Source organism: Neoarius graeffei, chromosome 5, assembly GCF_027579695.1.
Source record: "Neoarius graeffei isolate fNeoGra1 chromosome 5, fNeoGra1.pri, whole genome shotgun sequence".
Classification (NCBI taxonomy): Eukaryota; Metazoa; Chordata; class Actinopteri; order Siluriformes; family Ariidae; genus Neoarius; species Neoarius graeffei.
Window position 1 is genome coordinate 102,853,644 of NC_083573.1, and position 22,853 is coordinate 102,876,496.

The 22,853-nt window shown below is 41.4% G+C and overlaps 1 protein-coding gene across 3 annotated transcripts in view; it reads left to right on the forward strand.

Moving 5' to 3' along the window:
- LOC132887168 (NACHT, LRR and PYD domains-containing protein 12-like) overlaps nt 1-22,853 on the forward strand; it is a 102,347-nt gene that overhangs the window by 12,665 nt on the left and 66,829 nt on the right. Inside the window, exons 4-7 of one of the 3 annotated variants that reach the window (XM_060922638.1) lie at nt 14,025-14,141; nt 14,582-14,636; nt 14,791-14,995; nt 15,238-17,008. In XM_060922638.1, the coding sequence (XP_060778621.1) occupies nt 14,025-14,141; nt 14,582-14,636; nt 14,791-14,995; nt 15,238-17,008 (2,148 nt within the window). Of the gene's footprint in view, nt 1-1,754; nt 4,440-14,024; nt 14,142-14,581; nt 14,637-14,778; nt 14,996-15,237; nt 17,009-22,853 lie in introns of those variants that run through there. The other 2 variants (XM_060922637.1, XR_009654780.1) reach the window with 2 other exon arrangements.

The window sequence follows — 22,853 nt, forward strand, 5'->3', positions numbered from 1 at the left end:
TCTTTTTCCTGAACTTCCAATCTCCTACAAGCCATTTCTTTATCGAGCCTCCTTTGCACTAACTCGTCATCCAATTTCATCTGCTGCAGTTTTAGCTCATGTTGAAATTTCAAAAGCTCAATTTGCTGTTCATATGACAACGATGTTACCATCGGCATATATGAAGCTGGTTTACCAAACACATTCTTCTCAATCAATCTCATTCGAACAAGATTCAACAGTTCATCCTTCAATGCTGCCTTTGGCAATACTACATCAAGTTTATAATAATCAACCACACTAAACAACTGATCCTTAGTGAGGGTAACCAACAAGGCCTCAGAGGGAGCTTCAAAAAATGCTTCCAAGGTACTCATTTTTACCGTCAACAATAAACAAATCACCAATTAACAAATCGCCACTGGCCAATGGCAAATCCAAACAATTACAAATAGACACTGGGGTGTGCCACTAATCTAACCATGCAACTGGCTAAACAAAGTAATCCAAAAGTATCCACGTATCCAAAAGTAACAAACTACTCCACAAATCCAAAATAATTGGGCAAAGTGTAATGCAACTCACGTAAACAGGACAACACCGGAGTTTCCCCCTAAACATTTATCCCCCTACTAAACTAACCTGTCTTCACACTAAGTCTAAGAACAAGGATCATTTACTCACCATTACCATTGGATCCGTACTGTCCCGACCAAAGTCAATTCAGCCGGTTTTCCAAGGCGGTGCCCTCGCCCAGACTTCAGTGACACAGTAGCTTAAACCCCACGCAAACGCGTTCTAACTGGGGAAAATGCCAACTCCACTCTATGCCCTCCCGTAACGCACGCCCAAACACACTTACCGACTCTACTCTTAATCAAACAAAACAAATGGTTGGTCAAACAACTTCCGCAAAAAACTTCAAAAGAGTTAACAATCACAATGTAAATCAATCACAACGTAACCAATCGCTTTACAACCAATGCGAACCCCCCCAACAAACCACATGGCATAATAGCTTACCTCACTTCGTTTAAACAAACCAAGTGATTAATCCAAACTCCACTATCAAACATTTGGAACGAGCCCCCATATGTTACGACCACTAGGCTCAAGTGACCATAACATAAAAGGGAGTCCACACAGTTGTTCCAATTTTAGCAATATTTTAATTAAATAATAATAATAAAAAGAAGAAAAATGAGAAAGAACAAAGGAAAACCTGGGCTGGGCAGGCCTTCTCCCAGTGAAGGCCTGAACAGCACACAGCCAAACAACCAAACCAAAATGCCAGCAAAGCACACCCTCCAACCTTCTTCTTCTTCTTCTTCTTTATGTTTATTGGCAGTTGGCATCCAACATGGTGCATTACCGCCACCAACTGTTATGGGTGTGGAGCATCAATGGGGATTTCAACGCTTAGTCCTACTTTATGTGTGAAAAAAAAATAAAAAATTGAAATTAAATTCTCTCGAATAACCTAGTAGCCTTTAGGAATGTCATAATATGTATCCATGCTAATGGTTTAACTGTGGAAAAGGAAAGTAAATCTTCTATTGTTAATGTTGTGTATCCTAATGCTTTGACCCTTTCTAGTAGGAGTTCTCTTTCTGTATTGTAAGCTTGACACTAGCAAAACATGTTCCACTGTTTCTATTTGGTTGCATGATGCACATTGACCAGTATTATGTTTTCCTACTACATAGAGACCATGGTTAAGGCCGGTGTGTCCTATTCTTAACCTTGTAATTATTGTTTCCCCCCTTCTGTTCCAGTTACCCTGCCTTTTTGAAGGGACTACCTGCTGAATCTTGTGAAGAAATCTCCCCTTTGTATTTGTATGCCATTGTTTTTGCCATAACTTGCTTACTTTAGTTTTGATTATGGTTTTAACTTCGTTTTTACTTAATGGCACACCTAAATCACCCAAACTCAATTGAAGGGCTTTTTTGGCCAGAGAGTCCACTACTTCATTGCCATGTATTTCTACATGTGCTGGAACCCAAATGAAACTTACAGCTATATCCCTATGATTTAAACTGTATAAACTCTGATAAATTTCATATATTAAGTCAAGCCTGCAAGAAGACTGAAAATTTAGAATACTGACCAAAGCTGCCATGGAATCTGAACATATAACAAAACTGTTTGGCTTAGAATCTTCTATCCAGACCAGTGCAAATAAAATAGCTAACAGCTCCACAGAATAAACTGCCAGGTTGTCTGATGTTCTACGCTTAAGTGATGTTTCAAACTCCGGTATGTATACTGCTGCTCCTGTCTTTCCTGTGTCTGGATCTTTTGAACCATCAGTGTATACTTGAACCATTCCATTATATTTAGTGCTTAGGTACTGTTGCACCATAGCATTCATCCCACCATATTCGTTACCATGCTTTGACAGCTTAGCAATTTCAAAATCTACTGTAGGCATGGGGAATAACCAAGGAGGAGTAGCTGGTAATGCTACTGTGCAGCTCAGAGATATTTTTGTCAAGCCCAACTTCTCAGCTTCACCATCTCCTATCCATCCAAAACTATTATATTGCTTGTGCCCATGTTCCCAACACTTTTCTAGGACTGCTTTAGTTGGATGATCCTGTCTGTGTCCCTGCAATGTGGCCCAGTAAGTCATGTTTAGCTGTAATCGTCACAGTGAAAGTGGCATTTCACCAACCTCTACCTGCAGTGCTGGAACTGGTGAAGTCTTAAAAGCCCCACAACATAAACGTAAAGCCTGTGCCTGAATAACATCCAGTTTCTGCAAATGGGATTTTGCAGCTGACCCATATGTAATACATGCATAATCTAGGGCTGACCTAATTAAAGCAGTATAGATGTGCTTAAGAGACCTCATACTTGCACCCCAGCTACTTCCTATGAGACATCTCATAATATTTACTGCCTTTTTGCACTTGGTTATGACCTTCTGGATATGTTCTCCATATGTTAATTTATAGTCCATCCACACACCTAGAAATCTAATACATAAGACTTGCTTAATTGGCTGCCCATAAAGACTAATCTGAACATTAGGGTTAACTTGCTTTTTGGAGAAACACATTACTTGGGTTTTATCAACAGAGAAACGAAAACCCCATTTGTTACCCCACTCTTCCACATTATTGACAGCTACTTGTAGTTTCTTTTGCACAAATGCTGCATTACGGCCTCTGACCCATAGCGCCCCATCATCTGCATATAATGACCTACCAAGACTAGCATCAACTCCAGAAAAAACATCATTAATCATAATGTTAAAAAGAATAGGACTACATACACTGCCTTGGGGAGTTCCATTTTCTATGGAGTAAGTATTAGAATGAGATGCCCCAACCCTTACTTCTATACTCCTGTCCCTTAAAAAATCCATCACCCAGTTATACATTCTCCCACCTATGCCCAAGGAATCTAACTTGATGAGAAGACCCTCTTTCCACAGCATATCATATGCCTTCTCCACATCAAAAAATACTGCATTCACTTGCTCCTTGTTGGTCTGAGCCTTCCTGATCTCATTTTCTAGACGTACAACTGGGTCCATGGTGGTCCTTCCTTTCCTAAATCCACTCTGATGGCAAGTAAACAAATTTCTGCTTTCCACCACATATGTTAGTCTGTCTGTAACCATACGTTCCATAATTTTGCACATATTTGATGTTAAGGCAATGGGTCTATAGCTAGTTGCCTCACACTTATCTTTACCAGGTTTTCCAATAGGTATAATAACGGAGTGCTTCCAAGCCAGTGGTAGGGTCCCTGATTCCCATACCCTATTATATAGTTTTAAAATTATTTCCTGAGCTTCAGGGGTTAAACACTCCACCATCTTATAGCATATTTCATCCTTACCAGGGGATGTTGCTCTAACCCCAGCCAAGGCTCTTTTCAGCTCAAATAAGGAAAAAGGAACATCCAATGCTCCATTACCATCATTCTTTTTATCAAATATGTTAGGGTGATCTCTTAACATTTCATTTCTAGCTGCTCTTGCTTCTGGGGTCAAATTCTCAGAGCTATGAACTCTTACAAATGTTTTAGCTAATGCTTCAGCCTTGTCTTCATTGCTGATCATGACTTCATCCTTATACCTTATAGCTGGCAGTGTGAACTCCCTTCTAATCCCACCCATCTTCCTTATCATACTCCACACATCATTAATTTGAATATCCCTTCCTATTTTACTACAGAAATGTTGCCACTGTTGTCGCTTGGCTTGTCTAACTACTCTCCTAACAACTGCTTGGGCCTTCTTGTATGCCACTAAGTCATTAAAAGAAAATGTAGCTTTAACTTTCTTAAAAGCTTTGTTCCTTTCCTGTATAGCCTTTTTGCAGTCATCTGTCCACCAAGGAACCATTTTACGCTGTCCATGGCCACTGCCCTTACCAATAATCTGTAATGCAGTAGAATGCATAACTTCTGTTATTATTCCATTAAAATCATCCACGCTATCACAATTATCTGTGTTTACTCCTTTCAACTTAACACTACTGAGCATACTGTATGCTGTCCAGTTAGCATTCTTTAATTTCCATCTAGGGGAGCCTACCTCCTCCAGTCGAACATGCCCCACTCCAATTTCACACATAATTGGATAGTGGTCACTACCTATAGTGGTATCTCCAAACACTTCCCATTTAGTGACACTGGCTATTGGTTCAGATACCAAAGTAAGGTCATTTGGGGATTCCAATCCTCTTGCCACATCTACTCTAGTTCCCCTTCCATCATTCACACACACCAAGCCCCTATCCTCTAGGAATTCCTCGACCATATTACCATTGTGATCTGTGTGTGTACTACCCCAAAGTGTGCTGTGCGCATTAAAATCCCCACACCATACCATCTTATTAGTTACTTCTCCAATAATACTATCAAAGATCTCTCTACTTAATTTCTTACATGGGTTGTAAAAATTCACTATCCACACATTTGAGTTGCCTATCCATACCTCTACTACTATTGCTTCTGATTCTTTACTTACACTTATAACCCTATAGCCTAGCCCCTGTTGGATAAAGGTAACTATGCCACCTCCAGTACCACCTTCCCTGTCCCTTCGAATAGCAACATACCCATATAATACAAAATCTAACTGTGATTTGAGCCAAGTTTCTTGTATACATATTACTTGAGGTTTCTCATTCATTTCTTCAATGAAACTCTTGAACTCTTGCCCATTAGCACAAAGACTATGGACATTCCATTGTAGAATCATAAAGACCATTACAAACCAGTACATGATGACTGTGTATCTTGTAATCCAGCAGTGAGTGTCTCATTTATCATTTCTACAGTTATCTCCCCCACATCAAGATATTTTTTTGCTGCCCTTATGATAATTTTGATCCTGTCTGTTCTGCTCTGAGTTTGGGCTGAACAGTTAATTATTTCGGCAAGGAAGGCCACAAACTTAACCTTATCCACTCCCACATTTATCTTATCTGCTGTATGGCCATTTGCATGATTTAGGTTCTGCTCCATCACTCTCCTCATTGGTGGTTGTTGTACCATAACATTGTCTCTCTTTGTAGCTCTATTAACTTTTTTTGATAGCCTCAGCATATGTGAGCTTCTCCTCCACTTTAACTCTTTGTACCTCAGCTGCTCGTTTGTGTGCCTCACATCCCTTATATGCTGCGCTATGCTCACCACCACAGTTACAACATTTGATTTTTGTTCCCTCATTACATTTGCCATATTCATGACCTTCCTCCCCACATTTGCCACAACGCTGTTTACCTCTACACACTGCTGCCACATGCCCAAATCTCTGACATTTGAAACATCTTAACGGTGGTGGAATGTACAGCCTCACCTGATAGCTTAAATATCCTACCTTGACTCGAACTGGCAGCACTTCTTCACTAAATTGTAGCATAATAGATAAGCTTTCCTGCTTGCCCCCATTCCTAGTATACATCAACCGTTTTGCTTTCACTACTTTAGCTCCTGTTACATTACTCAAAACATCTTCAATTGGTATGTCAGTTGCTACCCCTGTGATTACTCCTTGTACTGTTCTCTTTCCTCCCCAAGCAAAACACTTCACTCTCTTTCCATCTAAGGATGTTAGTTTAATTACGCGCTCTTGCTGCTCAATGTCTTTACATATAATCAGTAGATTTCCATCTCTAAGGGGTTTAACACTCACTTCTCCAATACTATCATTCAAAGCTTTAGTCAGCTTCAATGGATTGACAGAACCGGGAGAATCAAACTGGAGCTTTACCTTAAAACCTTCCGGTTTTCTCACACTGATAACACTATCCACATCCGAATTCCAAGAACCTTCTGAGTTGTTTTTCTTTCGTTTAGTTCTACTTTTATGTCTCACTTGCCATCCATCATTACTGTTCGTTTCTCCCACGTCCTCTCCCTCCATCTCCACCTCACTCTCTACTCCTGCGTCATTTCCTGCCATCTCTGCTCCACACCCGCCATCTCATCCACCCTCCAACCTGACAGCCATAGGCTGTATTTGAACTGTTCCGCCTGTTTGGCCAAAGTGACAAGATACCAAACAGCTCCTCCTAAAGGTCGGGAGGGGGAGAGAGAACAAGTTCAAGATTAATATATCAAAAAGGTGGAGTAAGCACTCTCAGCATGACCAAGCTGGGCGTGACAGCATGAAGTGAACATTTATATGTATTTCCCCACACCACTGAGCAGTAAGTTGAGTACGGTAAAACCAGGGAACAGTAAAGAATGCGGAGTGAATTATAGTCCAGGACGTGCTTAGCTATACTCAACACAGATATGCTTCTTGATAGTTTCATTAGTATGTATTTTATATGTGATTTCCAATTAATTCTATCATCTATTATTACCCCAAGAAATTTATTATTAGAAACTCACTATCAACACCATCTACCTGTACATTTATTGCCCTATTTATTTTATAATTATTAAATAACATGATTTTTGTTTTAGACAGATTTAATGATCATTTATTTCGATCAAACCAACTTTTTAACCTGCACAATTCTGAAGAGATTATGTTTTCTAACTCGTAAATTTGTTCTAGAACAAAACATATTTGTGTCATCTGCAAATAATACCATCTTAAATATCTTTGATACATTGCACATATTATTTATATAAAGAATAAACAGTTTAGGACCCAATACTGACCCCTGAGGGACACCACAATCAATATTCAAACGAGCTGAGACAGAGTCACCCAACTTCACAAATTGTGTCCTGTTGCTCAAATAACTTCTTATCCAATTTAATACAACTCCCCTTATCCCATATTGTTCCATCTTATTAATTAATATATCATGATTAATAGTATCAAAAGCTTTTTGAAGATCAATAAATTTCCCAGCGACATATTTATCATCTATAGAGTTACTGATTTCTTCAATTGACTCCATTAGTGCCATCTCTGTTGATCTATTTGCTCTAAATCCATATTGACTATCACTCAGTGCGTTTACATGCACATCCAAATCGAACTGCTGTCGGTAATTGAGCAGAGGGTCCCAGCAGGGGTGCCAGAGAAATCCAATCCTACATGCACACAAGTTAATCGAGCGATTGTGTGAGGTACATTGTGCACCCGAGCCACAGGTGGCGCTACACGCCCCATTGTGTTGGTGCACTTCTGGTTGTCGTCATGAAGAAGAGCTATTCAAGAGTATAAACAAAGTTCCGTGTTCACAAGAAGAGTGTTTGTAGTTTGTATGTACGAACAGAAGTGTTCCTAATAAAGTGGGCGGCTAAGGTGAAGTGTCATGCCGACCGAGGCTGTTTTTTTTTTTTTTTTCTCCGACCGAGGCTGTTGTATTTCCCGCTTGTGGTCTCGTCACTTGTCACTTCCGGAAGGGGCAGTGCTGAAGTAAGTAGCTGGACTACGTAGCTCGATAGGATAGGGTATACATGCACCAAGTAGCTCGGCAGAAATCGCATAATCTAGGTCGTGCAGCTCGATTACGAGAAATCAAGTTCTGTTCAATTTCAGCCTAGTTAAGGTGTTTCCATGCCATCTAGAACTGTGATTTCAGTCAAGCAACGGCAGAAATGCGATTTTCTCTATGTGCATGTAAACGCACTGACACAGTAGTTTGTATTTTTCAATGAATTTATCTAATGTTATTGAATAGTTTTTCAAGAATTTTGGAGAATTGAGGAAGTAAAGAAACAGGTCTGTAATTTGTGAAGCTGTGTTTGTCCCCAGATTTATACAATGGAATTACTTTTGCTATTTTCATATTACTTGGAAATGTACCGGTTTGAAATGACAATTAATGATGGTCAATGAATATACTTAATATAATTTACAACATACTATTACAGAGAAACTACTGTGGGGAAAATGAGAGGACTCTGTCCACAGTGTGTTCAACATGTCTGCTACAGAGGGAAATGACATCATGTGATGGTGGTCACATGGTATTGGGACAAACCATGTTTGATTTGCAAGGGGGAGTAACAGAGTTAGTAACAGAGCTGACAGAGGTTTCACAGACTCATCTCATCATCTCTAGCCTCTTTATCCTGTTCTACAGGGTCGCAGGCAAGCTGGAGCCTATCCCAGCTGACTATGGGCGAAAGGCGGGGTACACCCTGGACAAGTCGCCGGGTTGACACATAGACACACATTCACACCTACGGTCAATTTAGAGTCACCAGTTAACCTAACCTGCATGTCTTTGGACCGTGGGGGAAACCGGAGCACCCGGAGGAAACCCACGCGGACACGGGGAGAACATGCAAACTCCGCACAGAAAGGCCCTTGCTGGCCATGGGGCTCGAACCCGGACCTTCTTGCTGTGAGGCGACAGCGCTAACCACTACACCACCGTGCTGCCCGGTTTCACAGACATTAATAAATAAAGATATTTAAATTATTTAAATGAGAAAATCAATTTAAATAATATTTTCTTTAGTATTTAGACCAGGGGTGGCCAAACATTTTTGCTTGAGGGCCACATAAAGAAAAATATGAGCCGCCAAGGGCCGATAGAAATTAAAGGTGTCTTTTAGACTAGTTACAATGTTTTTTAGACTGTGCAAAACATTGTATTTTTGTTGCAATAGTAGCTTACTTGATATGATGTGAATTATAGGCCTACTAAACACATAATGATGTCTGAGTACTTTATTAAGTTTACAGTACACACCTTTACTTATCCTTGGTTTCATTCAAATAAGCATTTGAAAATCTCAGAATGTAACCTGAAATATGTAGAATGCAACAGACTGAACATAAATGTCTGAGTGAACAACACAGAGGGTCAAGGCAGTTTCAACACTTCTGAGAGAAAGTGGCTGTGTAAGCTAATGTAGTTTGGTATAAAATGTGAATGGCTTACATAAGAACATAGCCTAATAAAACAACCTACTTTGGTATGAAATTAATTTCAATTAGCCTAATAACTGACAATGTCACAAAGGTCTGCAAATGAATAAATAACACATTCACATGTAGCCCAAAAGGAGAAAAGGAAAAAGGCAGTACAGGCAGTCACATCAAGAAAACATGCCTGTGTATAGGCCTAATCTTAGTGCTTTAAGTAGCCTAACTGAAAATGGGTCACGATCAGTGACAAAGGTGCAACAAGACTGATGAAAACATTTGCAGGTAAAAAAAAAAATTGCAATGTCATTCAGTGGGAGCAGTGATGCTGAGTCTTGGACTGAAGAATAGCTGGCAGGTCAGGAGTAAGCCTTGATGTTGCAATGCGAAGAACGTCGCAGAGATGTCTGTCGGTCAGCCTCGTTCTTAGTCAGCTTTTGTTCAGAATCATAAGAGAAAATGTCTGCTCGCATATGTACGTAGACCCGAACTGATTAATCATTCTTGCGGCATGGCGCTTCATGAGAGGAAACCTGGTCTTATCCAAACTCTGATAAAACTCTGGTAGGGGGAGAAGCTGATGCTGACTTTTCAGTGAATCGTCGCACTAGATCTCAATAACTTCCATCTGCATACGCTCATCAACATCTGTCACATCAACTGAGAATGGTGTTGTGAATAGTTTCATGTCTTTCTCAATGACCGAAAAATCCTGAAAGTGCTTACGAAATTCTGCCAGAAGAGATGTGATCACCGATACGTATTTATTTTTTTGGGCAGAGATGTTGGCATTCGGGAAAGCTGTCTTCAGCTCCAACATTGTGGGGAAGTGAACTCCATTGAAGTCGCGTAGTTGTGCCTCTAAAAGTTTGAGCTTGACACAAAACGCTTTCAGATGTGCGTACAGGTGAGAGACAAGTTGATCTTTGCCTTGAAGGCTCTTGTTCAGTGTGTTAAGATGGCTGGTCAGATCTACCAAAAAAGCCAGGTCTGCCAACCATAGGGGATCACCCAGTTCGTGAAGAGGCTTGCCTTTCTCTTTCAAAAACTGGTCAATTTCTGATCTCAGTGAGTAAAACCTATGCAGAATGGTGCCACGACTGAGCCAGCGCACATCTGAGTGGTAGATGACGTCTCCATATTCAGCTTCAACTTCAGACAAAAAAGTTTGGAACTGTCTGTGATTGAGTGCCTTTGCATGAATGAGATTGATTTGTTTTAACCACCGTGTCCATCACATCATTCACCTGAATAGTCTTAGCACAGAGTGCTTCCTGGTGGATAATGCAGTGCATTTTTACAGCCTCACCTCCGCTTTCACGAACTTTTCTGCACACTGTAGAGGCCATCCCATTACGTTCGCCAGTCATTGCTGGAGCCCCATCTGTGGTAACGCCACACAGCTTGTCCCAGGGCAGGTTAATATCATTAGTCGCAGCCGATACAGCCTCAAAAATGTCCCTACCGTTGTCAGGGCTGGAAATTGACAGACGCCTGTAATGGAAACTTCTAATAAACACTTCAGAACGCTTAGCAGTCGTCTTTTCAGTTATTTATTATAGTAGATCATATAAACAGATATATAAAATAGGTAAGGAAAGAAAAGAATAGAAGACGACACCACTTCTGATGATGCCGAGAGTACGCGCACTCTGAGTTGTGTTTTAGTGGCTGTTATCTATTATACTCTAAAGGCATTTGCTTACTGTTTGTATCTTCACGTGATTGGCTCAAGATTTTCTATGAAGCTTTGTTAAAGCGTGCACCTGGTGTGCTCTGGTACCGTATGTGCAGGCGGATGCGTAGTTATGGAGAACTCAGGCACCCTGCTTATCACCAAGGCCACAGAAAGGCGATGACGGTACAACATTGGAAAAAACATCTTTCTCAGTATATTAGGCCACTTGAGCTCAACACAGAGAATAATAATGTTCATCCATTAAATTTCCCTCACACGCCTGTACGCCAATGGCGTCAAAATTTTGCCTCGGGTGTCGGAAAGCACATAAAGCACAAGCCCTGATGGCTTGTATCTGCAAGTGTCATAAATCACTCAAAATCACCGAAAATCGGCTTACTGTGTGTGTATGTATAGTGAGGGCGGCGCCATTTTTGTTGTTTCTCGCGAGACCTGAGTGAGACGCGTGATTTGGAGTGATTCGGCAATTTTCCACCAAATGGCGTGATTTCCGTAATTACTGGGAATTGGCACATTTTTATTTCCCGCGGGTCAAAAAAAGTAAGTAATTTGTTTCCTGTTCAGTGGGTGAATCACCCAACATCCATTTCACCACTCACCCACCCTCCACCATTCACTAAATTATTTGATTTTTTAAAATTTGTTAAAAATTAAACTCAAAATGTGTCGGGCTAGTGAATTCAGAGTCGGGCTAGTAACTTTTAAAGTTACAAGCCCCACTGGCTTGTTGGCAAAAAAGTTCATTTCCAGGCCTGGTTGTGGTACCTTTTAGACTCATAAGATCAAGCAACTCCTCGGTAATGCCAAAGTTAATGTCGACGGCGCGTAAAAAAATCAGCAGCTGCGCTGTGTCTGTGGCATTGATACTCTCATCACATGCAATTGAGTAAAACTCAAATGCTATTGCCTTGTCTGATACTTGCTGATTCAAGTTAGCTGAGAGGTCTTCGAGTCGTCTGGCAACTGTTTGTCTGGACAAACTCACATTTCTGAAGTCCTGAATCTTCTCTGGACACATTATCCTGGCAACTTTAGTGAGGTAGTGTTTAACAAATTCACCATCCGAGAAAGGTTTTCCATGCTCAGCGATCAGTTGAGATACCTCATAGCTAGCTCTGGTGCTGTTTTCTTGAAGTTTGTTGGCACGAAAAAAATGCTGCTGTTGTGCTAACAGGCTAGCTGTCATCTGTTTGACTTTTCTCTCCCTCTCCAGGCCAGTGTATGAAGTGTATGACTGATGTTTAGTTTCATAGTGTCTTCGAACATTATAGTCTTTCATCACTGCTACAGACTCCTTGCAAATCAAACAAACACATTTTCCCTTAATCTCTATGAAAAAGTATTCATTTTCCCATCTAGTCTGAAATTTTCTACACTCAATATTTTTTGTCTTTTCACTTCCATCTTTTGTCAGTTACTGTGATAGCGCATGTAATCGCTCATCTGAGTGCTTTGCTTGTCTCCAAGGCAACAACCAATAAAGTAAACAACAGTAACGTGAGCGAACGCGAGTAACTCAACCAAAGATTATAGAGTGGAGCCAAATCTTGCTCAAAATTGCAGCGCCACCCAGTATTGAAACTAAAAAGTGCAATGTACTCAGACTGACATTACAACGGGCCGAATTACAGTTTAATTTTTATAATTCATAGCGGGCCACATAAAAGAGAGCGATGGGCCGCAGTTGGCCCGCAGGCCGTAGTTTGACCACCCCAATTTAGACTTTTGAAAGAAATAAAACAGTTGTTGTTGACTTTAATGGTCTTTATTCATTATTGTGAAAATAAGACTCCCTCAACTGAAACACAGACGGAGCAAAAACGGTCAATTTAGGAACATTATGAAAAATTTCAAGTGTAATGAAGCAAATGATAGATAAAATGGGTGGCACGGTGGTGTAGTGGTTAGCACGGTTGCCTCACAGCAAGCAAGTTCTGGGTTCGAACCCAGCAGCCGTCGAGGGTCTTTCTGTGTGGAGTTTGCATGTTCTCCCCGTGTCTGCGTGGGTTTCCTCCGGGTGCGCCGGTTTCCCCCACAGTCCAAAGATATGCAGTTAGGTTGACGTGGGGCGGCCTTGGGCTGAAGTGCCCTTGAGCAAAGTACCAAACCCCTGTGACTGCTCCCCGGGCGCTCTGGTGTGGCTGCCCACTGCTCTGTGTGTGTGCGCGTGTGTTCACTGCTTCAGATGGGTTAAATGCAGAGGAAGAATTTCACTGTGCTTGAAGTGTGCATGTGACAAATAAAGGTTTCTTCTTCTTCTTCTTCTAATGTTTGTGTGATAACATTCTTTCCATTAATTGATAAAATCTGATATTTTGAAGAAAATAGTTAGAATAAATATAATTATCATCAAAGGACATGGAATGTGTCCTGAATGATAGAATGACTCTTGTGTTTCTCCATGAAATGATTGGACAGCCACCAAACACTGATTCAGTTTGAAGCAGGAGTTGAGACACAAAAGAACCCTGGAAATGTAGTTGTAAACAGTACAAGAAATTGTTGTGTGTATCAAGTTTTTTGCGTGCAAGTTTTAACCTGTTTTTAGCTCCTCCGGCCTCAGGCCAGGCCGGATGACGTGCAATCACGCGTCGTCCGTCCATCATCATCCGTCCACAATTTACAAAAATTGTTACTCCTCCTACAGGATCGATCGGATTTCAATCAAACTCACATACAGTGTTCCCCAGGTGGGTGTGCATAAAAGTTGTCAAGATGGTGGTGCCACCTGTCATACTTAGGATTTTCTGGGCGTCTTGGCCGGTCTGAGCTCCAGCCTCATTCAGGCTATTTTTAATATCTGTTTTTAATGACTAATGTCTGAGTATTTTAAGCACTTTATAATATGTTTGGTTGAAATGCGCAGCCTTGTCTTTTATTTGTCTATGTGATTTAATTTGTTGCTTATTACTCAAATTTAATTAAGACAAAGAGGTTCTGTTAATTCAAACTGGATATACAGTCATCCATATCCACTCCATATTATATTAGCATGTACACTTCCCTTAATTTGTGTCTGTAATAATATCTGTGTTGTAGAATGATGAAGAGAAAGAGATCAGACTCACCAGAACCCAGCTGTGTGTCCATGAAGAGTGACTGGTCAATGGAACGCCCAATTTTCTTCAGAGACAGAGACAGTCCTGCTGATCTGAGGTCAGTATAGTGAGGTGTTTTACAGCACTGTTCCACCTGATCAAACTCACTGGTGTCATTGTGAAGTCCTTCATGAGCTTTATCAGGTGTTGAAGCAGTAAAACACTAAACTGTGCAGTGCTGCAACTCTCGGACTGGCAGTGAGGAAAACTGCTGGAAGAGTTCAGTTCAGCCTGCAGTCCCTGAGCTGGAGGGTCTGTGGTGCGACACAAGAACATTTACACCTGGGACATTAATCACTCTATCACTATTTCATTCATTCATTCATTCATTCATTCATACATGTGTTTCTAAATGTGTGTGTGTCAGTGAGGAAATCCTGAACTCAGTGTATTGTGTTAAGAGGAGAGTGTTAAATATCTGTCTCTGTATTTGAGTGTGTGTTGTACAGCTATGATACATATAGTCCATATTCCAGCATGTGTTTTGTTTGTTCACAGACCACAAAAGAAGAAATCAAACATCAGCAGACATCAGCTGGAGTCCATATTCAAGGTGTGTGTGTACAGTTTTATCCACATACAGCAGCATTATGGGTAATCAGACACAATTTCAGTTGTAACTGACTTTTCTTCTTTTCCTAAAATAAATCCTCTCTCACTGTGTAACATTATAATATTGGGGTCTGTTCCTGTGTGTTTCTCACCAGGAGCTGGAACACAAAGTCATCAGTGTGATCCAGAAGGAGCTGAAGAGGTTTAAGAAGCTCCTGAGTCCAGATTCCCCAGCATGCTCTGAGAGGGAGGTGGAGGATGAGGAGGATCAGAGCAGTGTCAGAGAGGGAGTGCTGAAGATCACACTGCACTTCCTGAAGAACATGAACCACACAGATCTCGCTCACACACTGCGCAACAGTAAGAGCTCTGAGTCATCACTTTATTTTATCTCCTTCAGTTTGGTTCATATTTAAATACATCATATTAAATTTATCAAGCTGAATAAGTCAGTGATATTAGAACTCTGAAATTAGTTTTATTTTACAATGTATATATTTTCCATCTAAATTCTATACATTAATCAGGAACGCACATCAATATTTTATTTATATTGTTCTCAGTGATTTTGGATGAAAAGATGTTATTACTTTGTTTCTCAGAACACGTCTCTGTGTATCAGCAAAATCTGAAATCCAACCTGAGGGAGAAGTTTAAAAGAATTAATGAAGGAATCTCACAGCATGGAAGCTCAGCTCTTCTGAATGAGATCTACACAGAGCTCTACATCACAGAGGGTTGGAGTGGAGATGTCAATAAAGAACATGAGGTGAGACAGATTGAGACGGCGTCCAGGAGACCAGCAACACAGGAGACACCCATCAAATGTAAGGATCTCTTTAAAGACACGTCCATCAGAAGTGTGCTGACTAAAGGAGTTGCTGGAATTGGAAAAACAGTCTCTGTGCAGAAGTTCATTCTGGACTGGACTGAAGGAGAAGCGAATCAGGACGTCACCTTCATGTTCCCACTTCCCTTTAGAGAGCTGAATCTGATGAAGGAGAGAAATCTCAGTCTGATGACTCTTCTTCATCACTTTTTCCCAGAAATGAAAGGATTTCGATTAATAGACTGTGATGTGAACAAAGTCCTGTTGATCTTTGATGGTCTGGATGAGTGTCGACTTCCTCTAAATTTCCAGAACAATGAGAGATTGTGTGATGTGACAGAGTCGGCCTCAGTGGATGTGCTGCTGACAAACCTCATCAAGGGGAATCTGCTTCCCTCTGCTCTCCTCTGGATAACCTCTCGACCAGGAGCAGCCAATCAGATCCCTCCTGAGTGTGTAGACCAGGTAACAGAGGTACGAGGGTTCAGTGATCCTCAGAAAGAGGAGTACTTCAGGAAGAGGATCAGTGATCAGAGCCTGGCCAATAAAATCATCAAAAACATGAAGTCTTCAAGAAGCCTCTACATAATGTGCCACATTCCAGTCTTCTGCTGGATCTCAGCCACTGTTCTCGAGAAAATGTTGGGTGAAGCAGAGAGTGGAGAGATCCCCAAGACTCTGACTCAAATGTTCACACGCTTCCTGATCTTTCAGATCAAACACAAGGACCAAAAGTACCATCAGAAATGTGAGCCTGATCCTCAGCAGACCAGAGCGAGTATCCTGGCACTGGGAAAACTGGCTTTCCAACAGCTGGAGAAAGGAAACCTGATCTTCTATGAGGAAGACCTGAGAGAGTGTGGCATTGATGTGAGAGAAGTGTCAGTGTACTCAGGAGTGTGTACCCAAATCTTCAGAGAGGAGTTTGGGCTTCACCTGGGGAAGGTGTTCAGCTTCGTACATCTGAGTGTTCAGGAGTTTCTGGCTGCTTTATACACGTTTATCTCTTTCATCAGCAGAAAAGTAACAGAACAACAAACCACTGATCTGTCTGATCTTTTCACCAAATCAAACATGTCTGATTTCCTCAGGAGTGCAGTGAACAAGGCCTTACAGAGTGAGAATGGACACCTGGACCTGTTCCTCCGCTTCCTTCTGGGTCTCTCACTGGAGTCCAATCAGACTCTCTTACGAGACCTACTGCCCCAGACAGGAAGTAGCACTCACAGCAAACAGGAAACAGTCGAGTACATCAAGGAGAAGATCAGGGAGAATCCATCTCCAGAGAAATCCATCAATCTGTTCCACTGTCTGAATGAACTGAATGATCATTCTCTTGTGCAGGAAGTACAACGTTACCTGAACAGAGATGATTTCAGTCGTCTCAGTGGAGTCAGACTCTCTCCTGCTCAGTGGTCAGCTCTGGTGTTTGTGTTACTGAACTCAGAACAGGAGCTGGATGAGTTTAATTTGAGGAAATATTACCCATCAGATGAATGTCTTCTGAAGCTGCTGCCAGTGGTCAAAGCCTCCAGAAAAGCTGAGTGAGTGTTTTTATTTTTATTTATAAATGTATTACTGCATGGTTTGTTATTTTAATGTCACACTGAACTGCAGTGTTTAGATTAATGCTTGTTAATAGTGACTCTAATCTTCTTCAAACAAAAAGTACTTTTACAGGAGATGGTTTCACTTTTTACACTAACAGGTTATTAAACCAACTTTTTGACACACGTGAACACACCACCTGTACTCAGGTCCACTCCAAACCCCCAGAAATCAGAGGTGTGTGTGTGAGCAGAGAATGATACACACCAACTGTTTTACTGTCTGTTTGAAACTCAACACACAACTTTGTGTTCAGTTCAAATAATTACATCATATTTTTCCCAAAATCTTGACCTCCAGCAGTAAAACAACCCCAATAAGAAGTGTCCATCAAACCCCACCCTCACAAACTCCTGACCAATCAGAGAACTCCCTCATGGACAAACAGTTTTCTGCTCTGGAAAATCAGTGCAGTGTGAAACTAACCAAACCAAATGACAGTAACACACTGTGCACTGAAAAAAAATCCTTTGCATTTACTTGATTTTAATGTGTACATCGGTCCCACATGATCAGAATGTGTTTGATTGACATAATTTCCTTCTTTTTCTCAGTGAATTAATCCTTTTGGGGCGGCATGGTGGTGTAGTGGTTAGCACTGTCACCCCACAGCAAGAAGGTCCTGGGTTCGAGCCCAGTGGCCGACAAGGGCCTTTCTGTATGGAGTTTGCGTGTTCTCCCCGTGTCTGTGTGGGTTTCCCCCACAGTCCAAAGACATGCAGGTTAGGTTAATTGGTGGCTCTAAATTGACCGTAGGTGTGAATGTGAGTGTGAATGGTTGTCTGTGTCTGTGTGTCAGCCCTGCGATGACCTGGCGACTTGTCCAGGGTGAACCCCGCCTGTCACTCATAGTTAACTGGGATAGGCTCCAGCTCGCCTGTGACCCTGCAGGACAGGATAAGCGGCTACAGATAATGGATGGATGTAATTATTACTTGTTAAACCAAAATATTTCAATCATGTTCGACTATTTAAAAGAATCAAGTTGATTTAACTTTTTTTTTAACTATTGCAATGCCAATTCATGGAGTAATGTTAAAGTGATATCATGTTCAGGATACCAGATTTTTAAATGTAACTAACTTGATTTGTGAATGCTTATATTATTTAAAGGTATTATGTAACTTAAAAGCAATTTTATGATGTCCTTACAACCCAAGTTAGGTCTCTAAATTTAACTTTATTTGTTAAAGCCAGCCAAATTGTTTTGTATTTAAAGTGTGTGCAAATACAAAAATCAAATATAAAAAAAAAAATTGCACTGACAAAAAACAAAGATTCAGGTTTCTGGATTAAACTTTGACTGTGTTGATCCTTAAACTTTACAGTTCACACATTTTACCTGAACAGAAGGACTCAGTGCAGTTGCCATACAGTAAATTCAGCATAAAAACACACAGCAGATACAGTATAAACTTATCATAGTACATTAAAAAAATACTGTGAACTGTTAGTACAGCACAACAGTGCATCCTCAAGAGTGAATACAAAACAATAACAGTATTTTATTGACGTAAGCCAAACATGCCACAAACTGAATAAGGCAAATAAGCTCTGGTGCCTCATAAAAAATAAAAAAAAATTTACCATGAGGGTTAACCCTGTGAACACCATTTTACACAGCTGACAAATCAAAGTGGATTTACAAACAAAAAGTAATCAACCGTGCATAAACTCATCACTGAGAAATAAACACACACACACACACGCACACAAAAGTGGATACACAACAGAAATCAGTCTGAGCCGTTGACTGAGCGAGCCTGTTTTTCAGAGCAAGTGCTTTGTTGGAAAGTTTACCTCCATCCAGTTCCATCCAAATCTTTTGGATGACCTCAAAAGTGTAGCGGAGGTCAGCAGGGTAGCTGAGGTTCAGTGCATACATCAGTCCAAACAGCATAGCAACAGCTAATGCTACATTATCAAGATCTTGTAACACCTTGATGCCTTCAAGAACAATGCCAATGTCCTCTGCTTCATCACTTGAAGCATGTTCTTTAAGAACATAAATCCCAATGGTGGTGTCTTCAATGGCCTCACTGATGGTGTTTTGATCCATGCTCTGTACAAAACAGACAAAAGGTAGGTAAACCAAAGTTAGGCAAATCAAACCTTTTCACCAAGCTCCATCAAGAAAAGAATAAACATAAAATAGCGACACTATAGATCTAGGTAAGGTGAAAGTTAGAATGAAGGTAAATTTAAAGACAAGAACAAGTAACTACAGCAGAACATTATATAAACATTTAATAAAATGGAAGCATTATCTGTTCCATGAGAACACACTGTGAACATGCCTGCTGATTGGCTGAAATAATGTTGTGAGGCTCGGTCCGAGCCACTTTGTTGCCCAGTTACAGAACCATGGTTGTGTATGAACACTGGATTCTTTTTCAGTGCACACACAGATCAGACAGCTGGTGGACCATGAGGAGATATTTACTGAGTTTGACAAAAAGTGTGTTGCACGATTGTTCTTGAGAACCATTTATTCTACCTTTAAGTTAATTCGTCTATGTGTGTGTGTGTGACCGCAGCCTATGGACCCTTTTCACTCACGTGAACTTCGTAAACGCGATCGCCATTTTGGACATGAAGAAATAACGGTTTATGGCACAGACCCTTTCGGTTCTCGCTCATCTAGCTGCTACAATGACTGCTTAGACTGCAACAATAATACCTAACACACATTTAAGTATCCGTCGTAAAGACGTGAAACTCGTCGAGTGACGAGTGTGTTCATTGATAAGCTCACACAATCTAAAAGTAGACATACCATCACACTGCCCTGGCGCTGTGTACAGTTTACCTTCTATGGTTTGTGCACTCACTATTTGCCATTACTTTCTCCAACCCAGTGTTCGAACTATGCCAATATTTTCGGGGGGGTCCCTTTTTTCCCTTGGGGGGGGGGGGGGGGTGTGCTTGCGCTTGTCTCAGAGCGTGGATCTCCAAACACATGAGAAGCCTATCTTATGCACATATCACGCGGACTCCACACCTCCACACGCATCGCGTCTGAAGTCATAACTCATCAGGGGAAATCGTGTCCGCATTGGCATGTTCAAAAAACAACCTCGCGTCAACAATGATACCACACGCAAGAAAAAAAAAACAGTCAGGCTACTCAACACATCTGATCCACAGCAGCACCAAAGCATCACTGGAAATCATGTCAACAACCAATCTTCCATTTCAACACGCGTCAACAAACAAATGGCACCACAAACATGAACGAATCGGTCAGGCTACCGATTCCAAACCCACAGCAGACGAATAATTAAATGCATCTTACCTTAAAGCAGAATCGACCACAAAGGAAGTCTGTTGGCACTGTTGGCACACTTCCGTTCTACTAGTTTGTGTCCCCAACCTGGCAGCAGCAGTCGTTGTCATATCAGTTTATTTTATCTTTGATGTAAACACAACACTTCGGATATGCAAATGCTTCCCGTTACACACGATTGCTATGTCAATAAGCATCATCTCATCTCATCTCATTATCTCTAGCCGCTTTATCCTTCTACAGGGTCGCAGGCAAGCTGGAGCCTATCCCAGCTGACTATGGGCGAAAGGCGGGGTACACCCTGGACAAGTCGCCAGGTCATCACAGGGCCGACACATAGACACAGACAACCATTCACACTCACATTCACACCTACGGTCAATTTAGAGTCACCAGTTAACCTAACCTGCATGTCTTTGGACTGTGGGGGAAACCGGAGCACCCGGAGGAAACCCACGCGGACACGGGGAGAACATGCAAACTCCACACAGAAAGGCCCTCGCCGGCCACGGGGCTCGAACCCAGGACCTTCTTGCTGTGAGGCGACAGCGCTAACCACTACACCACCGTGCCGCCCTTCAATAAGCATCATTTTGCCAATATTTTAGAGACCATCCATCTTCTCCGTCGGTCAGCATCTGTCGGGATCCGATAAAATGATAAATCTTGCCTTGTGTGTTGATGGTTACTACATCCAGGTGCACAACAATATAATGGCATGATGGAAGTCTTGCTGAAAGTTTAAACTTTCTTTGATGGCTATATTCCTTTCGATGCTTCGCCGTCGTTCCTCGTTGTTGGCTGTGGTAGACTACTGGTAGTTCATGTCCAAAATGGCGGTCACGTTTGTCGTGACGTCACGTGAAAAGGGTCCATACTGCCAGACACGACGTGGAAGCGCTGGTAGGGTTTTTGTAATTATGTAGAATTCCTCTAGGGGTCAACAGAAGTTGCGCGCTGTAGCTTTAAAAGAGAACTGAAGGCAATTTTTTTTAATCATCAAAATACTATTTATGTCATTTTATTAAATGTAGGAATGCATTTTTGATCGCTATTTTGTCACTGCTATAGCAAGTTATGAGTGTTTGAAATATGCTCTGTAATATATCAGTCCAAATGTCAAAGCAATGGCCGTAAACGAGATTCGCTGAGACCTGTGCGAGACATCGTAGGACGGAAGTATAACATTAAAATCGCGCCTCTCCTTGGTTCACCTCTGAACTTAGGGCCATGAAGGCCAAGGGAAGGCGGCTAGAGCGCCTTTATAAGAAAACCGGCCTTACTATTCATCTTTCACTCTTCTCTGAACACATCGCAAAGTATAAGGATGCTCTTAATGCTGCCCGATCCTCTTACTACGCAAACATCATTAAAAGTGGCAACCATCGACCCAAAGCTCTGTTTAATACAAAAAATAAACTTCTTCAGCCTCCTTCCTCAACCACTCCCAGTTCCCCTGCTCAGTGTCAGGCTTTTTTGGATTTTTTCAAGGATAAAATTGACAGTATTTACCAACACTTTCATTCTGAAATTCATTCTTCTGTCTCGCAAGTAGCTCTTTCTCATAAAGCTGACTGCTGTCTCTCTGCTTTCTCTCCTGTTGATTCTTCTAAAGTATCAGAAATCATGACTAAGTCCTCCTCCTCCTCATGTCTGCTGGACCCTGCACCCACTGCACTTCTTAAATCCTGGGTATCTGCTATCTCTCCTTATATTGCTCATATGATTAATCAGTGTTTTGCTTTAGGCACTGTTCCCATCTCCCTCAAAATTGCTTCAGTTACACCAATACTAAAGAAACCTGGTCTAGATTCTCTTTCACTGTCCAATTACAGACCCATTTCAAATCTCCCTTTCCTAGCTAAAGTAATGGAGCGAGTTGTAGCCTCTCAGCTTCATACTTTCCTTGCTCGTAATGATCTCTATGAACCCTTTCAGTCAGGCTTTCGCAATCTGCACAGCACTGAATCTGCTCTCTTAAGAGCAATTCTCTCTTTTATGGTCTCCCTGCCACATTGCTCAATCGCCTGCAGTTCATCCAAAACTCAGCAGCAAGAGTCCTCACACTCACCAAGCGCACTGCTCACATCACTCCTGTTTTACAGCAACTGCATTGGTTGCCAGTTATTTCTCGGATCAAATACAAAATCTTGCTTTTAACCTATAAAGCTCTTCATGGTTTCGCCCCTTCCGATCTCTGTGAGCTAATTCATTTGTACTGTCCCTCCCGCTCCCTCAGATCTTCTGTCTGTGGACTTCTGACTGTCCCACGTTTTAAACTGGCATCTATGGGTGGCAGATCACTCAGTGTTGCTGCTCCTAAACTTTGGAACTCGTTACCACAATCGCTTCGTGACTGTTCCACTCTCTCTTCCTTCAAAGCTAACTTGAAAACTTTTCCCTTCACCTCACACTACGCTTCCTAGTGTGGCGGGGTTTTTTTTGTAACTCCTGTGTAAAGCATCCTTGGGTTTGTGAAAGGCACGATATAAATT